At 45.0% G+C, this 17,828-nt stretch overlaps 1 protein-coding gene across 3 annotated transcripts in view; it reads right to left on the bottom strand.

The window, feature by feature from the left end:
* Positions 1-17,828, bottom strand: part of PAPPA (pappalysin 1) — a 180,349-nt gene that overhangs the window by 87,145 nt on the left and 75,376 nt on the right. For all 3 annotated transcript variants that reach the window (XM_038156310.1, XM_038156308.1, XM_038156311.1), the window contains exons 8-9: positions 2,775-2,903; positions 1,101-1,192 (exon numbers count right to left, since the gene is read on the bottom strand). In XM_038156310.1, coding sequence (XP_038012238.1) covers positions 1,101-1,192; positions 2,775-2,903 — 221 coding nt within the window. The remainder of the gene's footprint in view (positions 1-1,100; positions 1,193-2,774; positions 2,904-17,828) is intronic.

Below are 17,828 nucleotides of genomic sequence, written 5' to 3'. Positions count from 1 at the left end.
TGTAAATAAGTACATCGCCAAATCAGGCCTCAAGTCTCACTCGCAGTGTGGGAAGCTGAAGTTAAAATGTAGCTGTTGAGATGAGTCAAGCAGTCCCCAGTTTACCACCCAAGGTAAGCATGGTGCCTGTGAGGTCCATTCTATGTTGCTCCAGGCACAAGAGATAATGGTCAAATTGCCAAAAAGAGCAAATTTCAGACTTGCCAGCATTACATTATCTGCTGAGGACTGATGCCCTGAGCTGAAGGCATGGGATCACTACAAGGGGCAGGGTGCTTGCTTGGGCAGTCCAGATAAGGATTCTCATAAAATGTCTTGAGAAAAAGCCAACCCTTTATAAACATTAACTTTGGTTCCTGAAGCTCTGCATGTTTTGTTCTTTCCCAGACCTCACAGACCCCTGGGTGGAAAAAGCAACCCCACAACGTGGGGCTACTCCACACAAGGTGCAGTGTAAATTGGTCTCCATTTCCCTTCTCTGTCCCCAGCATTCCTAGAGAGTTTAATAAATATGTAAAGCTTGAAACTGCAGCCCCGATAGCTCGAGCATCTTCCGGCCATTGTGCTTACAGGTTTTGCTAATCAGAGCAAACCAGGCTTGCAAATGAAATCTGATTAAGTAGTTTTCACCTCTGAAAAAGGGGATTAGCCAGACCTTTGATCCTCAGATATTGATTTGCAACTCAAAGGAGGTGTGACCTCAGCTGGACTTGCTTCTGGTCTCAGTCCCTTCCCCTTTCACTCCTCCTCCTGTTTACCAGAAAAAAATCAGTTCATGTCTTCTCACGTAGTCAGATCTAAAGCCTATTGAAGCCAGTGGAAAACCACCCACTGACTTCAATGGGCTTTGGATCAGTCCCACAATGGCTGACTTAGCCCTAAGTCCTGGGCTGTTTCAAAGCCAGCAGAACCAATTTCCCATCAAAATGACCAGAAGCTGGGAAGATATGTTCACCTTTCAAACCTACAAATTCCACCTTTTTTCTCTCTCCCATGACAACTCTTCAGCTAGAAATGCTGAAAGTACTGCTGTTTTTTCCCTTGCACTCTGCACTGAGTTGTTGCCCACCGTGGGTCTGAGGGCTCTGAGCCAGACTTACCGATGCAATTAAAGGACAGCTCCTGCAGGCAGAACAGGGAACAGCCATCGCCGTTTATCTTGTTCATGTCATCACATTCTTCCCCCAGTTCTCTGCAGGCAAAAAAGCAGTCAGCTGGCAAAGTAGCATCAACCTGATGGTCTGTGCAATCCCTCTGAAGAACCCCAAAGCCCTAATATCTGGTACAGCAGCTTTGTGTGCCCACCCCTAAAATACCTCTCCCTTCCTCCTCAAGGGAGCCTCCTGGCTTCCTCCTTTTCATCATTCCTCGTTCATAGGCTCGCCTGGCCAGTTCCCTCCTGCACATGTGGATACCACTTGCTGTCCTCTGATGAGGATATGAGCAACTTCCTTCATAGCTGGTGTGGCTGTAGCTCAGCAGGTGGGGAAAAAGAGAACAGGAATCTCTGAAACTCTTTGTATTAAATCTGGAAGGGCCAGACTGTGACCCCAGCATGGGAATAACAAGGCATAAAGCCTGGAGCGTGGCTATTCCAGGTGGCAGCACTCGGAGGAGAGCAGTCAACAGAGAGCAAGGGGTGTTGGGGACAGAGCCCTGCTTCGTGCCAACCCGCACGGCTGCGGCAGCGTGTGGGGACAGAGTGGGAACCAGATGAGAAAGGGGCTGCCACAGCTGCAAGTGGGGCCACAACCAACCAAGCTGTGACACAGTCTGGTTCCTGCTCGCTCCTGAGGCAGCTCAGCTATTGTTTGACACTTGCTGCAAAGCCACAAGTGATGTTTGAGGAATGTGCAAACATAACAGTAGCAGAAAAGTTATGTAAAGCAAAATTAATCTGTCTTTCTCCACCTCTCTTTCCAGGATTGCCCTGGATTCATATGTTGTTTGATTGTTTTCTTTGCTTTCCTTGCCTGTTGGGCCTCTTCCTGCAAATATTTGCTGCCAGGTATATCATCTGACAGAGTTGTGCTGTGTGATTGCTGATCAGCATTATTTCAAGCAAATAATACTGTCTGGATTAAGCACTTGCTTGTTGTTGCTTCCATAGTTTAAATAATTAAATTACCTAATGCCAGGAAGCTTTGAAGCAGCAGCCTTAAGGGCCAACATAGTAAAGGAATAAACTCTAACATAGTTGTGAAGGATTGTTTTACATTTTCAGTGGCCTGGGGACTGGTGAGAGGGGGGAGCTGATTGAGAACATTCAATTCCCAGCACTCTCCCTCCGAGGCCAAATCTATCACTTCCAAATGCATCCCAGCTCTGGTGGTCAGTCAAACAAGGGGTTGCACCAGGACCTTGGCCCCAACACGTGGCAGGGTTTTACCCAGCTGCCACACACATGGGGCTGCATCGAAGGCTGTGTGAGTTTTTCCAGCTCCAGGTCTGTGCAGGAAATGTCACATCCATGTATAAAGATGCAGATACACGGGCAAACAGCACAAACAGCACAGAGCGTCCTTGCCTATCGATCCTGCTGTCTGGACTCCATTATCTGTATCTCTGTCTGTATCTCCTGGTGCCAGGAGAGAAGGGCCTACGGTACAATTAAATGTCATCATCCTGGTAATCATCAAGCACGTGAGTCATTATCTACAGATGAGAGCCAGCCTAACCTAAGGAGACATCAGAGGTCATCCATTCCTTCCTAGCCTCAGATTCTGGCTGAGGAGATGTGCCCAGATTTATCTGTTTGCTCGCTCCAGACTTACATTTGGATAATCCCGTCTCCACAGTATCCACTCCCAGAGATATAAACGAGGGCAGGGGACAGCTCGCTCTCCTCCATCCCGGACACAATGACCACCTGGTATCTGTACGTGGTCCTGTCGCTCAGCTCCCTGTCAGACAAAGGGAAAGTCAGTCATTCATGCAACAAAGGCAGCAGCAGCAGCAAAGGGCAGAGAAAGAAGGACTGAAGCGGGGCTTGGCTGCCAAAAAAGCAAGGTATAGTTCAATCAGCTCCTCCCAGCGTTCCTACCTTGTTTTGATGGGATTAATTTTGAGTTGGGTGTCTTTTTTTTTGGTGAGCACAATTAGCACTACCTTTGTCTATGCTTGATTTATGCACAACTCTGAAATAGGTGCAGTTCTTGACCACCTGACAGCTAAACCATTTCCTGATGAAAACCATGCATTTTGGTGAGTTGCTGCTTACATCTCTACCTGGTGCAGAGAAGGCATTCCAGTGACACCGTGACCCTCAGCATGAGCAGTGGGAAACACTGAGAGCATCCCCAGCAGTCAACAGTACTTCAACACCTGAGGAACCAGCCCTGTGCCTCACTGTGTTCAGCCTTGGACACTTCTGTTCCACATCAGGGACAGCAAGTCTGTGCCACAGTTAATTTAAGGAATTTTAAATGCCCTGTTATTCATTATTATTATAAATACTCATTATTTCCTGAGCAGTGCTGAGCTCAATCCAACTGCACCTGGAGCCAGTGTGAATGTGATGATTAGTGTAAGCTGAGGATGTTTCAGTGATGGACAAATAAGTTATCCACATCACATATGGGCATTAAAACAGAAGAGTGAAAAAGTTGATTTCTTCCAGAGCAAAAAATAGGATCCACACCACAGCACAGGATCAGGGTATTAGCATTGAAATATTCACAGAAAGAATTAGCAAACTGTTACATATTTATGCAAAGCCATAATTACCTAAAACCTGTGCATCTGTAAATGAGGGATAATATTTTTCATAAGTAATATGGGAATAATACAATCCTAATAAAAATGTTTAGCTCTTTCACAATGTCTTTTACACTATCAAGACTCAAAACCTTCCTCAAAGAAACTCATTTGTTGTCCTCATTGTGCCTATTTGTAAAGCCATGGAGTGGCCAAGGCAAAATGATTTGCCCAAAGTCATCAATCAGGTTAATTGCAGAGCAGGAAAGGCAACCCAGCTCTTCCCTAAGCCCGCCAGTCCTCTGCTCACTGTGCTCACATTGCCCCAGTTACTGACAGCAATACAATATACATGGCTTTTTGTCACAGGAACTTGGTCAAAAACCATCTACTAATGAAGTGTGTACTACGAGGAGATAAATCTACTACGCAGAGCAGCAAAGCCATTGAAGTGGATATCAATGAGTTACTGAAATCTTCAGGTTCATGAAATAAGTATCTCCTTACAACATTCATTAAATTAACAAGCATGACTTAAACTCCAATATCCCACATTATATTTTACAACAAAGCTGTTTCTCATGGGTACTTTGCCTGCAAAAAAAAAAACAAAAACAACTGGCATTGAATGAATTGCACGCCAACAGCACTGGGATCAGACTCTTTGTTACTGCACATGGCAGTGGAATGGGAGTGCAACTCAGTGGAAGGAAAACAGAACTGGCTTTCTCATTCCTTCTGCACATGATTCCTGTCAGCAACAGTCCGTGGCTCCTATTAGCTAAATTTGAGAGTTCATGTAGCACAAACAGTATCTTAATTCACCTACAGGCTGGGGAGATGTCTACCCAGATATTGGTAAGACTGTTTATTCAATCAAAGTGAAAACTTTCAAACTTCTGCCCCTTGGGGCTTGTTTAAAGCAACTGTTTTTCTGGGGGAAAAAAGAAATTATAGGAAGTAACTAAAGTGGCCAAACATACACTGTTGTAAAATAATGAGGGTTTTCCTCTAGATTTCACTCCCAGATAAATCCACTTACTAAGATGGGAGGTTTTCATATACACTGATGAAATCAAAGCAGAGCCAAGCTTTGATTATTAAAGAGCAGTTATTTCTCAAGTTCTGTCTCAAAACCATCTTAAAACCATTTGTAAAATATTTAAGATTAACAAGTACACTTGCAGAAATGTGGATTTTGCCACTGGGGATCTGCTAACCACAAAAAAAAAAAAAAAATCAAAATTCCATTTTTTGAAAACGGTAACAAATGAACAGTTGGGGCAGCTGCAAAATAAATAAGGCCACGCTGCTTTCTGATGCACTGAGATTGTGGTCCTGAGTGCGAAATAGGAGTTTTGCAGATTCTGATTTTCGGTGTGATTTCCACCAATACCTCCAGGGGATGAGGCAGGCTAAGAGCAGTGAGTGTGCCTTGCACATGGGTTTTACTGGAGGGAAGTATTTGTGTGCACATGTAAGCAAAGGGACAACAGGAGAAGCTCACATTTGTTTGGAAGTTTGCAGAACACAGTGGAAGAAAACCTAGAATCAAATCAAGCTCAAGGGAGAATGTGGTGGTTATGAATTATGAGGTGGCTGGAGATGAATGTGTACATGGGTGAATAAGACAGAAAATTGGAAATTGAAGTTATTAGGTGAGGAGAACTCTGACCTATTTAATTGTATGGATCAACAATGGAAAACTTTGTATGGAGTACATTGGCTGCTGGCTTTGTGGCACTGGGCTGTGCTCTAACCCTGACCCCTGCTGCACATCAGGGAGGGAAGATATCCAACTTTAACCTGCTCAAAGATGGAATGCTCTTGGAACTTTGTGTTATGACAGGCAAATGACCCTTCAAATTTAGTGACAAAAAAAAAAAAAAAAAAATAGACCCCAACCAAACCTAACCACTTTATTCTCCAAAAAGAAGATGAACAAAAATCTCTGCCTCCTTAGACATTATTTGCACAGTCTGGTTCCCCTTACTACTCTGCAGTTTGGGTAGAAAATAAGACAATTAAGTTATTCATGCTCATGATACCCCAATATCCTGGTCTTAGGTTAAAATACAAAGAAAGGGAAGACAAATGCCTGGAGACATGTGGTCCCTGTAGAGCAATGGCAGGTCTCCAGAGGGGCCAATCCTCATCCCAAATTCCCTTCTGAGCAACCTGAAGCTTCACAGTCTTCCCTGCGGGAACAGCAGGGGAGCCCCAGGATGTGACATCCAGGGCAGCACCAACAAACCAGCTGTGCCCAGAGGAGCTCAGAAATGGGATGTCTGCTCCAGAGGGGCTCTTCAGCACCACACAGGTAGAACTGGAGATGTGGCTGGACTGGGACATCAAAAAAAATACCTCAGAAACTCAAAACTGAAGCCCTCATGCTTTCAGTTAACCCTGGCGTGACACAACGAGTGACAAAAAGCTGACTGAGATGCATGTGGCATTTCACGACTCAACAACTGGAACGTGAGGTACTTATATCCTCCTGAACTGTTGAATGTGTCATATTGGCAGCAACTGGGAGTTTCAGCATTTCTTCACAGTGCCCACATTTTGGAGAAATAGAGCTGCTAAAGGGACGATATGTGCAATACCCCAAGCAGTAATCCAGTCCCATAGTGAGGGAGGAATGCAAGGGGAAGGTTTATTCCCTTTCTATAGCTATAGGAACCAAGGTTGATAGTACAGACTGTATCTGGAGGTGTCAGCAAGACAAGCTGTGCTCCAAGTGGTGATAAAAGTGTGATTTTTGACCATTTATTTCCTCTGCTACCTTCCCTGGGAGCTGGTGGCACAGTGACAGCAACAAGGGGCACTTTCCACTCTGCTGCCGGACAGGACCCGGCGCGTGGGGCTCTGTGAGATGCAACTTAAGGAAGTGAGAGAGAAGAAAACATCTTAAACATCAAGGATGTGAACAAACACTCTTCAAATGTATATCTATGGTCTTTTAATGACCTTTTCTAGAACTGGGTAAGCCGCATTGATCGCTGCAGCTTCCGCCTGTGGGGAGGCAGCCTTATTAAAAGGCAATGACTCAAGCCCTCTGCTTAGAGGGGGAATTAGGATGTGCCGTGTGAAATACCACGAGGGCAACTTTCCTGTCTGTTGTGGCAAGTGACAGATCCAGGGTCAGGAATATAGAACCCTCTAATTCTTCTCCTGTTTTTACTGGGGAGGCTGGGCAGCGGAGTTAATCTTGCTCTCTCTCTCCCCCCCAGGCCAGGGACCTCTGCTTTCAGGTTGGGTGTTCCTGGAAAATTTAATGGGAAAAGTTATACCTGTGGGAAGTTGTTTTTTACACAGACTGAGGTGGGTTTAAAGGATCATTGAATTTACAGAAGAAACACTCATGCCCTTGGGTTCCAGCAGACCTGCTAGGGCTGACACTGCCCCAACCACATCTGCTCTGTGCATGCTGTAGGGTTTCAGCATCTGAGGACACACTTGAGATGCAGTGAATGAGTTGAGGGAAAGCAAGCCTCCTATGCCTCTTTTCCTACTACCATGGCATGTATGTTTTTCTTACTACAAATAACAGCAGGAGGGTTTCTTATACAGCAAAGACTTGTTCCCAACATAATTGAAAATATACTTAAGGCTAAGCCCAGCTTCTGCCCTATAAAAAGACAAACGGTCAGACAGCAATGAAAGCAGACAGTGTTCCTCTTATTTAAGGACAAGATGACACAGGCTTAAGCATCCCCAATTAAATTATGGCTGTCGCAGCCAGTGTTGTGTGAAACAGGCAAATTCTACACCTGAAGTGTCCTCATGAAGGACCCATCTGTCTTTGACCTTAAACAGCCACCAAACACTTGAGACAAAAGATGACATTTCCTTGCCATCTCTCTGCAGCCCAGAATGAGCCCTGGTCTGCTGGTGCCAGCCCTGTTTCCCTCTTAACACTGTCACCTTTGGTCTTCTTCTCTAGCGAGGAAGCCTTGCCGAGCAAAACAGGAAATCTGCTGGCAGCAAACAACATCAACCCCACATCCTCCCTCGTTGCAATGCTTTAAATCAGTTGCCAGGGTGGACTGGATTACAACCACAAACAGAAGAGCTGAAGGTCTACACCATCCCTTGCCCTGTCAGACGCTGCCTGGAGCTGTCCAGTCTGTCCCCACATGCTGCTCACAGCCTCCGAAAGTGCCAGTTCCAGAGGTCCTGAATTACCCCAAATATCCACTAACACCATGGTGTTTACAGGCTTTACTATCCTCAGGTGCTCCAAAAGCAGCTGATAGAGTAAGCCAAGGGGATGTGGTCACTTTAGGACAACCCAAACAGATCTGCTCCCCAACTTCCATTCTTTTCCTCCCATTGTCTCTGACTAGACAAATACAACTGTTTTCTTCTTCTTCTCTCCTCTCACACATGCTCCCCCTTGCTCTGCCTTTTTTTAATAAAAATGGCATGAGAAGCACGGCAGAAGATAATGAAGAGAATTCCTGCCTGGCTCTGCAGCCGGGAGAGAGGAGGGGCGGGATGCTGTAAACACAAGAAGGACGTCAAAAATCCCGAGCTCTTGCGCCAGGCTGTTATTTCAGCTGTGGTCCAAGCTCTCCCTGTTTGGATAAGCCCAGCAACATGGCAGGTGCAAAGGCCTCAAAACAACTCTCTTGCCTCTCTCTCAGATACTGAGCTGACTCAGAAGACACAAATGCCAAGGAAACAGCCTTGGAGAGGTTTTTCTCTCTCTATGAAGTGCCAACAGGGGCCATGGGTTTACTCTGTACCCTCCAGCTTTTATATGATTTGTTTACAAGCACAGGATTTGTTTACAAAACTGGGTAGATGAACACTCAGGGGCTGGATGGGTGACTGGGGATTGTATGGTGGATTTCTGCTCCCAAACTCAAACCTGAACTGGGTGTTTCCAAGGAAGAACCATGGAACAGCCAAGGGCCTGAACAGATAATCTCAGCTGGACACTTGGTGGGTACATTCTGTACCAGCAGGACTCAGTGCTTTCTGAAGCCCGGACTCAACTTTTACTTCTGGCTGTGTCAGAAAGCTTAACTAACAGCTAAACCAGCCATCTTACCCACTTATGCAATAACCCATGGGCTTGGGACTGAAGTCAGAGGTTAACAGATCCAATGTATTAGAAAAGGAAAATATCCTTTGATCCTTGGAATATTTCTAGGAACCAAAGCCACCACCAACTCTCATAATCACCACAAATCCAAACTAGGCAATTAATCTGCAGCTCTGCTCTCCCTTCCATTGGTGTAAATCTCAAGTAACCCAGCAAAGCACTGCAGGTTTAAACCACTGCAATTCAGCTGTTCATCTGTCCCTCCGAGGTGCATTTGCTGCTCAGAGCTCCTCCATGCCTACACAAGGTGCCCTGGGGCAGGATTACATGTCTGCCTGTAGCACCTCTGCTCTGAAACCCAGGTCCCATTTAGAACCTTAAACACATTTGATTTTGCACTTTATTTAACGCATACTGCTCTCCTCTGTCTTTCATGCAAGAAATGTTAAGTTTTCTAAGTAGCAAACCTATAGATATGTATGCAACTGATTAACTCCTGCAGACTTTGATATAATCCTCCAAACATTTGCCCTGCTATCAGTTTAAAACACAGTAGCATATTTATTAAAAAACAAAGTTTGCAGCCAAGGCCTTAAAGATAGTGCTTAAAAAAAAAACCCAAAAAACCAAAAACAATGTCAAGAGACGGTTTTCTCCTCTCATGTTTAACAAGAACAAAAATATGAATTTTTAGGGTGGCTGATATAAATGGACAATCTCACTGAGATTAGGTTACAAATCCTGGGATAAAGTAAATCCTTGAGGCCCTGGGCCTCACATGGGTGTTTGCACCAGACAGGCAATTTCACGGCAGCACACAGGTTAAGTGTCAGAGCACCTGGTTGCTATTAGAAGCAGGGAATGAAGGAAGGAAAAAAATCTGTTGTGTTTTCTTCTTCACTGCTGCACTCAGACCCTGAGCAAGATGGGGGCACTTCTCAGCGTGAGGCTCAGATGTGGCCTCCGCAGGAGGGCAGGCTGGTGTGGTTGATTTGAGGAAGGAAAGACTGGGGACATGAAATGGAGAAAAACCTATTTCCAACTGGCAGAAGCCAGCAGTTCTCCATCGCTTTCAAGGGAATGATGCCAGTATCCTCCACCTGAGGACACCGCTCTGGTGTCCCGGTGCAGCAGAGAGAAAACAGTAACACAGCCAGCAGGCAGGCTGGGGCAGGATAACTGCTGTCAAGGCCGTCACTGTCACTGACGAAGCTCTGCCTGTTGCATCATGCCTCTGTGTGAGCACTGCCTGGCTCCTGACACCCTTAACCACGTCCCGCTTGTGACGCGGTGTCTCTGTAACAGCGCCAGCCTGGCTACACACAGTGCAGGAGAAGCGCCTGATGCACACCCTGCCCACCACACCCTGGGAGCCAACTTTTGGATCACCAAAAAGAAGCCAACTTTTGGATCACCCCTCAACTTTTGGATCACCACTGGAACTGGGGGCACTTCTGCTGCTGCCCTCAGCCCTGTGCCAGTCCATTGAGTTTGGGCAGAAATCTCTTCCCATTATAGGGTGGTCAGCTTGGCAGAATAATCTTCTTCACCTTCTCTGAATCCAGACCTGACTTCTTGGATTTCTTTTCAATAGGCCTGAGCCAAGACCTGATTTTCAGTACTCAATACCCTCCTGTTTCCCTGTAATCCCACCAAAATGGTGAACAGAGCCATGGGAGCAAACACTCACAGTGTCTGATCCGAAGGCTCCTGGAGCCAGTGGAAATTATTTCGTGCATTTTCAGTAGAGCTTAGATTGGGCCCCAAGTGAACACAGATGTTTGCAGAGTTCTCTGGTTTCACATGCACCATCCCACCTCACCAAGACCTATTTTGGGGGATCCAGGCAGGAGGGCTGTGGCCCTCCTGCTCCTCAGGAGGAGGGAGGGATAACAGACAGGAATGTGCTTTCACACCAAGAGCAGAGCAGAGCACAGACATGGGTGAGGAGATGAGGCAACTCTTCCAGAGGAACATTTTGTCATTTCCCTCCTCAGGGGTTCTGTGTTTTGCCGTAAACCACTGCAGATTATGAGAAATCCTACTGGCTGGTCTCCAGTGGGATCTCTAATGGTTTAATAACTGAACATTACTGAACATACTTCCACTAGCCTCTTCCTAAAATCCCATCATGAGCTAATTTCCTCTATTGTCATTACATCTGCAACTGGTCTTACAGTTTAAAAAAATGCTGTACCACTGTGAATAAATGATCTGGTTTACTGCACTGGGCTTTCAGGGACTGATAATTTGGGGTATCAAATTCCAGGCTCCATCTCCGAGGTACAATTTGAAAAGAAGAAGGAGATTTCTTTCCACCTTGCTCTTGCTATCACAAAAGCGCCAGGAAAATGCTGGAATTGGGATATCAGCATAGAGATGCCCAATGCCACCATTCATCTAAGGAGATCCTGACAAAAAAGACTGAGAGAAGTTTGGGTGAAACAATCACAAGATGGGTGCCCTGGGCCCGCAGCAGGATCAGCAGGTTGTACACCTTGCAGTGGCAGATCTAAAGTCATGGAATTCCAGAATTTGGGTTGGAAGGGACCTTAAAACTCATCTGATTTCAACCCTTCAACTAGACCACATTGCTCAGGGCCCTGTCCAACACAGCCTGGACACAGTTTTGTCTTGTGTGTTGCCAGGTCCCACAAGATATAAAGGACAGCGCAGGTATTTCAGTCTGACTGCAGCATTCTTTCCAAATCCTTGCCTGCTTGAGTGTAGACTCAACTTTAACAGAGACTTGGAATGCCTTTCCTAGGAAAATATATTAAAATAAAATGCCCAGGAAATGATCAGGCCAATAGTTCAGCAAAAGTAGCTGAGAAAAGCTGTATTGGCTGACTGATAAAAAGGTAGGTAACACATTTCTGCTACTTCTGCGGTATTTGAGGCTCACTCCAAGTTTTACAAGAGAGTTATTTTTAAATTGTTGCATAACACATGTCTGTCCAATATTTATTTCCTCAATCAAGCAAAGAAAATGCATTTGTTATTCCTGGGAGATTTCTGGTGCTTCTTATCTTATTTAGAGCCCAAAATAAAGATGCATACAAGAAGCCAAACATCAGAGAGAAGTTATTATCCATGAGATAATGCACAGCCTAATTTACCACATATCTGAGACTGTTTCACCTGCAATAAATTATTTTACCCAGCAGGAAAAGTCCTGTTTGACCTTCTATTTTTTTTTTTTCTCCTGCAGCTGAAAACTCTGCTACTACTTCTGGGTCATGAGTTCAAATTCCACCCTAGCTGGGAGTGATTAAATACATCAATTCCTAATAGTATCTATTTGGATAATAATAGGACAGCTGTTCATGTTCACTTTTTTAGGGACACTTGCACATGGCTAAGTTGTAGTCTACAGGTTGAGCTCTCTCCAGCCTCTGTGTATTGCCCAAGAGGTACTTTGGAGATGGGAATGCAATGTAGCAGCAGTGCCTGGGGAGTCCCTGGCTGGAGCAGAGCTGATCCTGAAACCAAATGTCACTCCCCAGACGGGGCAGTCCCTTTTTCCTGAAATAATTTATTTAGGAGTGGCAGCTGTGGGGCATTTAGAGCAATCCCATCCTTCAAAAATACACCCAGCCTGAAAAATTCCTCTTGGGTGCCTTGTCTCAGGATCACAAAACCACAATGATATCAACCCGCCCTTACTACCTTTATTCTTGCATCATGTGCAGCCGAGCCAGAACAGGAGCTACGGATTCTGTCAAGTGCCAGCTTTAGTTACAGCGTTACATAAGAAACCGCAACAGCGAGCAACCACAAATCTATCACTACAGCTGGCACCAAACGGCCTCTCTGCACAGGCTTAGCGGAAAAGCTGCCTCCTGAATGGGCAAAGAGTGTCGAATTGTTCTTTCTCCTCTCCAGGGCAGGGTTAAGGCAATTTGGCAGAGGGTGGTAAGGGAAAAAATTGCTCTATCTGCTCTGTGTGTGAGGTCAGGAAGCAGGTTTTCTTCTTTCACAAAGATAACCTGGCACCTTGAATGAAGAAAGCAGGGAAGAAGGAAAGCCATGAGAATGTGGCTTCCAGCTGTCAAATCACATCAGCCAAGTGCAGATGCATCACCTCTGAGAGCAGCAGCACCATTGGCCCCCAACTCTTCATTGGGAGCTCTTTGGATGGAGGCACTCTGTATATTTCCTCTGTGAAACACCCAGCACGCCGCTGGCAGCTACAAATAATAACAACCACTACCTCAGGATTTAACAGCATGTCACGTGAAGGGGAGAGCCAGGAACAGGAGATGGAATAGAAGCAGTTTTCATCTTTTTCCTCTTCCTGGCTCACTGAGCCCTCAGAGCAGAGCTGGGCTGTGTGCTCCTACCTGGCACAGGGAGCAGCATCAGTCACCCCTGTGCCTCCCTGTCCAGACCCGTGCAAGCCACAGGTGAGGCCCCACTGCTGGGAAAGGAAAGAATTTCCCCAAGGGGTGTTGGCAGTGGAGTTGCTACTGTGTGGAAGAGTCTCCTTCCCACAGCACGTCACCTCTGTTAGGGGCAGGTGAACCTATGAGCAGTTTCCTGATGCTGGGAGGGAAGGTGTGGGACAGGCAATTGTCCCGTATTGTTCTGTTCTTGCATCATGGGGGATTTCCAAGTTCATTAAGCAAGAGCAGCAATCTATACTGGCTGCACGAGGAAGGAGCTGATGACACAGACAAGGCCAGGCATGGCCTTAGAGCAGCACAGGGACAAGCCAGCCCCTTGCTGAGCATCAGGACTGCAACACTGTCCTACACCAGCTGCATATCACACATCACAACTTTGCCAAAACTGACTACAGGCAGCTCCAGCACACTCAAAACTCTTCACTGACAAGGTTTTCGTGCAGTGGCAGCACAGTCACTATTCCTGCTGGGAAAGTAGGATCTGCAAGGGAAAAATGAAACATTTACTCCTTAATAAAAGGACTCTGGATGAAGAACTAGGCAAGTTCTTGAACCTGAAAGTGGAAATTACAGGGGTAAGAGAAACCTGGGACAGAAAGGTGTTTGCTTCCTGGGAAAGCTCAAAATAGCTTTGTCCATGGAAAGCTAGCATGGAAATCTAATGATAGGGAAGCTCTTAAAAATGATCAAGAAAGTGTGAATAAGAGTAAATCTGTTCTTGCTGAAGCTTGGTAAAAGTGTTTCTACTGGAGAGGAGCTGTAAAATGTCATATGGATATGGTCAGGGATCTCTAACCAATTACTAAATAAAAAATAATATGGACAATCATGCAATTATGGGAAAGAAACCTCCTAGTTGGAGACCAGTGAAAAATGCTTTCAATGACAACAGTTCCCTGGTAGTGTGTGATGTGAGAGTGGGCATTAAATACTCAGTGACTCAACAACAGACACACTGTTTTGCATTTACATCTAGTAGCAGCAATAGGTTGGATAGAAAGATAAATTTGAATGAAAATGGAATTTTTTCATTCAGTTACCACTTTGAGGCTCCCTAACAAACATTTCCTGAAAAAAAAAATCAGAAACCCAAAAGTTCAAATATCCAGAGACATACAGAATTGGTAAATAGGCTCAGTCAATGCAGAGAAAGATGGAGTTATAACGCAGAAATGAATAATTTATAGGTTTGGATGTCTTGAAATGGTCCATATATTGGTATAAGACAATATTACACTTGTTATGACCAGGAAAGTCAGAATAAACTGGAAACTCTTTATTGCAAGTGAGAGGTGAAGAGAGCAGTTAATTGGAAAGACAGGCTGGATGGAGCTCTGAGCAACCTGGTCTAGTGAAAGGTGTCCCTGACCATGGCAGGGGTTGGAATGACATGATCTTCAAGGTCCCTTTCACTACAAACCATTCAATGTTTCTATGATTCTATGATTTATTCAATTGCAAGGCACCTATGAACCATCAGGGGGATGAAGAAGCATAGGAGGTCCTTGCACACATCAAGGCAAGGCCTTTCCAGGGTAGCTGGGTAAGTGCTGATGCACAAAGACAGCTGGAATGCCATCTACACTTCTAACGCCAGCTGAGAATCCAGATGTGTAGCACACCAGCATCACATCGACAACCTTGCAGATAAATCTGTGCATGCAAAGAGTTTTCTTAATATTTCAGTCCTATCTTAGATACTCCCCAGTATTTCCTGGCATATCAAGAGAGGTTTGGCATAGTAACTGTGGAGGAGGGATGAGCAGAAGATGGGTGATAATATGGGCTTCAGCTTTTGGTGTCGGGAGAAAAAGCACCCAGTGATCTGTATCTTGTTTGGGTGGAAATATGGTGTTAATTATCTTCATGACAGATAGATTTGGCAATTCATTTTAGCTGCTTTAGATCATACATTCCTCTGGCTGGTAGATCTTCAGAAAAAAAGAGAAATAGATCTTTGAGGTGAAGGAAGGAATGCCATAATAGGGACAGATGTCGCTGTGAAGTTTTAGTGCTGTATTCTGCAGGGACTTGGGTTTAGATATCATTAGGGTGATATTCATATTTTCCCAGTCCCATTCAGCTGGGCCAGGGTCAGGTAAATGCACTCTTCTTCTTGAGTTTAGGGGCTAAAAGGCACAGCAATAAGTGTCTGTAAGGCAATTAAGGGGTAAGAGAAACCTGGTGGGGCAGAAAGGTATTTGCTTCTTAGGAAAGATCAAAATAGCTTTGTCCAAGGAAAAATAAAATCCTTTGTCTTGCTCATTATGAACAGCTACTGCTGAATCTCCAGCCTCTCTGATTGATCATATTTGTAGGACCCTTCAGACTAAAAAGTCACTTTCCATTTTACTCACCTTCTCTTCATCTGAGTCACTGATCATATGCCCCTTCCAGCTGAGGACCAGTAACAAATGGTATATGCATCAATAAGGCAAATTTGGAAACAAATTATTGTGTTGGATGAAGTAGAGGGCTAAAGCACATGAACTGCTAAGGACTCATGAGCAATGAAACACCAAGGACCCACAAAGAGTGCCACAGGAGCCCTCCAGCCACCTGCCATCCTGAGGGTGGCAATTTCTCTGTCATTCTGCAAACACTCCAGGAAGCCAGAGTGAGATCTTAGTCCACCACCTTGAGGTGTTAAAACAGACCTAAAACCCAAGAAATGACATGGATTTTACAAGTTCAGCACTGAATGGAAGTCCTGATTCTAACAATGTATTTTAAAATACTGTACTTACTTCAACAAGAACTGCTGTTTACACAGATGATGATCAGTCCCCTGCAACTATTATCAAGCAACAGAAAAGGTTTAGCCATAGAATGTCAGTGCAAAATAGCCAAAATTGAGAAGAAAAACCTATTCTCTGTACAAGAAAATGCAAGCTTCTCTCTCAGTGTTTCTTTTTTGAAGTCTGAATGCAGGATCTCTATGTGTCAGCTCGGTACCAAAGCTCTGGAAGGAATGGCTCAGAATAACATATGACAGGACTGCAAACTGGCTTCTCAGCGAAGCTCAATTCTGCAAACCCAAACCTTGTACCAAGGCTTCGTGCTGAGATTCTTTCTCAGGTTATTTCAGTCAATGCCTTTGTCTTGAAAAAACCCTACTGGTTAACACCACAAAGACAACCTGATCCAGTGCTGTCCACCACACTTTGAGGCTTCTTACAAAGTTTGTGGCAGAAAACTTGGGAAAATTTCCAACTCTTTGAAAGTTTTTCAGTTACTCTGACAACTTTCCAAAACCAACCCCAGTGTCTCTTGGCTTGGTCTGCCAGAGGAGAGCACGTAGGTCTTGTAAGAGCACTCTGCTCCTCACTGCTCACAAACTGGGACACTGGGAGTGCCACAGGGAACATGAGTTGCTCAGCCCAGACTGCCCTGGTGGGACTGACACTATCCAGAGAGCTTTGGGCACTGCCTGCTCACTGAGCTCTTAAAAAAAATCAGCAATTATTACTCTCCAACACAAGAATGGGAGCATAAAAAAGCTCCAGTAATGGCGAAAAGCCACTACCTCACTTGCCATTGTGACCACGTTACACAGTATTTCTAGAGAACAGCCTCTGAGCATGTGCACAACCCACACATTGCATTAAATTGTGAGCTGAGACTTTGAGACTTGCAGATGAGGCTCCTTCCTTATCAGTTGCTGTGGTGTGAAGACTCAGCACTTCTATGCTGCACCTGGCCTGACCTCTTTTTTCCCCCCACTGATTTATTTAGGTTTCTTCTCTTCTCCTAGGCTCTGACTCTCATTTTGTATCCCAGATACCAGCAATTCTGGCTGATCACACACAGTGGAATTGAGTGTATCTTGCCTGGTTTCTATAAGGTCCAAGGATAAGGTCCTGGATAAGGTCCTGTCCCTCAGAAATTAATGTTTAAGCCTCAACTTGAGCCAAGAGTTGAGATTAAAATTCAGCTTGAGAACAGAAGGTCTGGCATTATTTTGCATTTCTTAATAAAATGTTTCCACTGTGGTAGTTATTTACTCTCCTCTGTGGAGCACCCAGTGCTGACTAGGCAAGGGCTATCCATTAAAGGCTGTCTCTCCTCTCAGCTTAAAAGGAAGTTTCCTCTCTTTGACAGGAAGAAGGTAGAAGAAATTAATTTTTCTTTCAGCATCGCCACACCTGGGGAAAGGATCTTGCTTACAGATAACAGTGCAAGCAAATATTTTCTTTGGGAGAAAAAGAGAAAGTAAAGATCAAGGTCAGAGGAGGCAAGAGTAAAGATATGTGACTGCCTTCAAAATAGCCTTCCACAGAACATGTGGGGGTGTTGTTTTATTTAATATGGAAAACATGCAAGGGCACCAAGGAGGGGCAACTGGCTTGGGGCTCACAGAGAGATAAAGGGGCTGCAAAGTCTGGCTGCACAAAAATGCTGAATTCCAGTGGTGCAGAATGAGGTAAACAGGCAGATGTGAACAGGGGAGAGAGACAGCATTTACCTCTACACACATTCATAAGTAGGGGCATGGCCCAGTGCCTCTGTCCCTGAATTCCCTTGTCCTTTCCTTCCTGCTTAGGGAGTGCAAAGACTCTGTCTAGTCTTTACACAGGGTTCCAATGGGAAATTCATATTGCTTTTGCCTCTACCAGAAAACCACAACCCCATGCAGAGTTTCAAGGAGTTTGTTGTGTCTCAAGGTATGGTCC

The sequence above is a fragment of the Motacilla alba genome, chromosome 17 (genome assembly GCF_015832195.1).
Source record: "Motacilla alba alba isolate MOTALB_02 chromosome 17, Motacilla_alba_V1.0_pri, whole genome shotgun sequence".
Lineage (NCBI taxonomy): Eukaryota > Metazoa > Chordata > Aves > Passeriformes > Motacillidae > Motacilla > Motacilla alba.
This window is presented reverse-complemented; position numbering and strand designations above follow the sequence as displayed.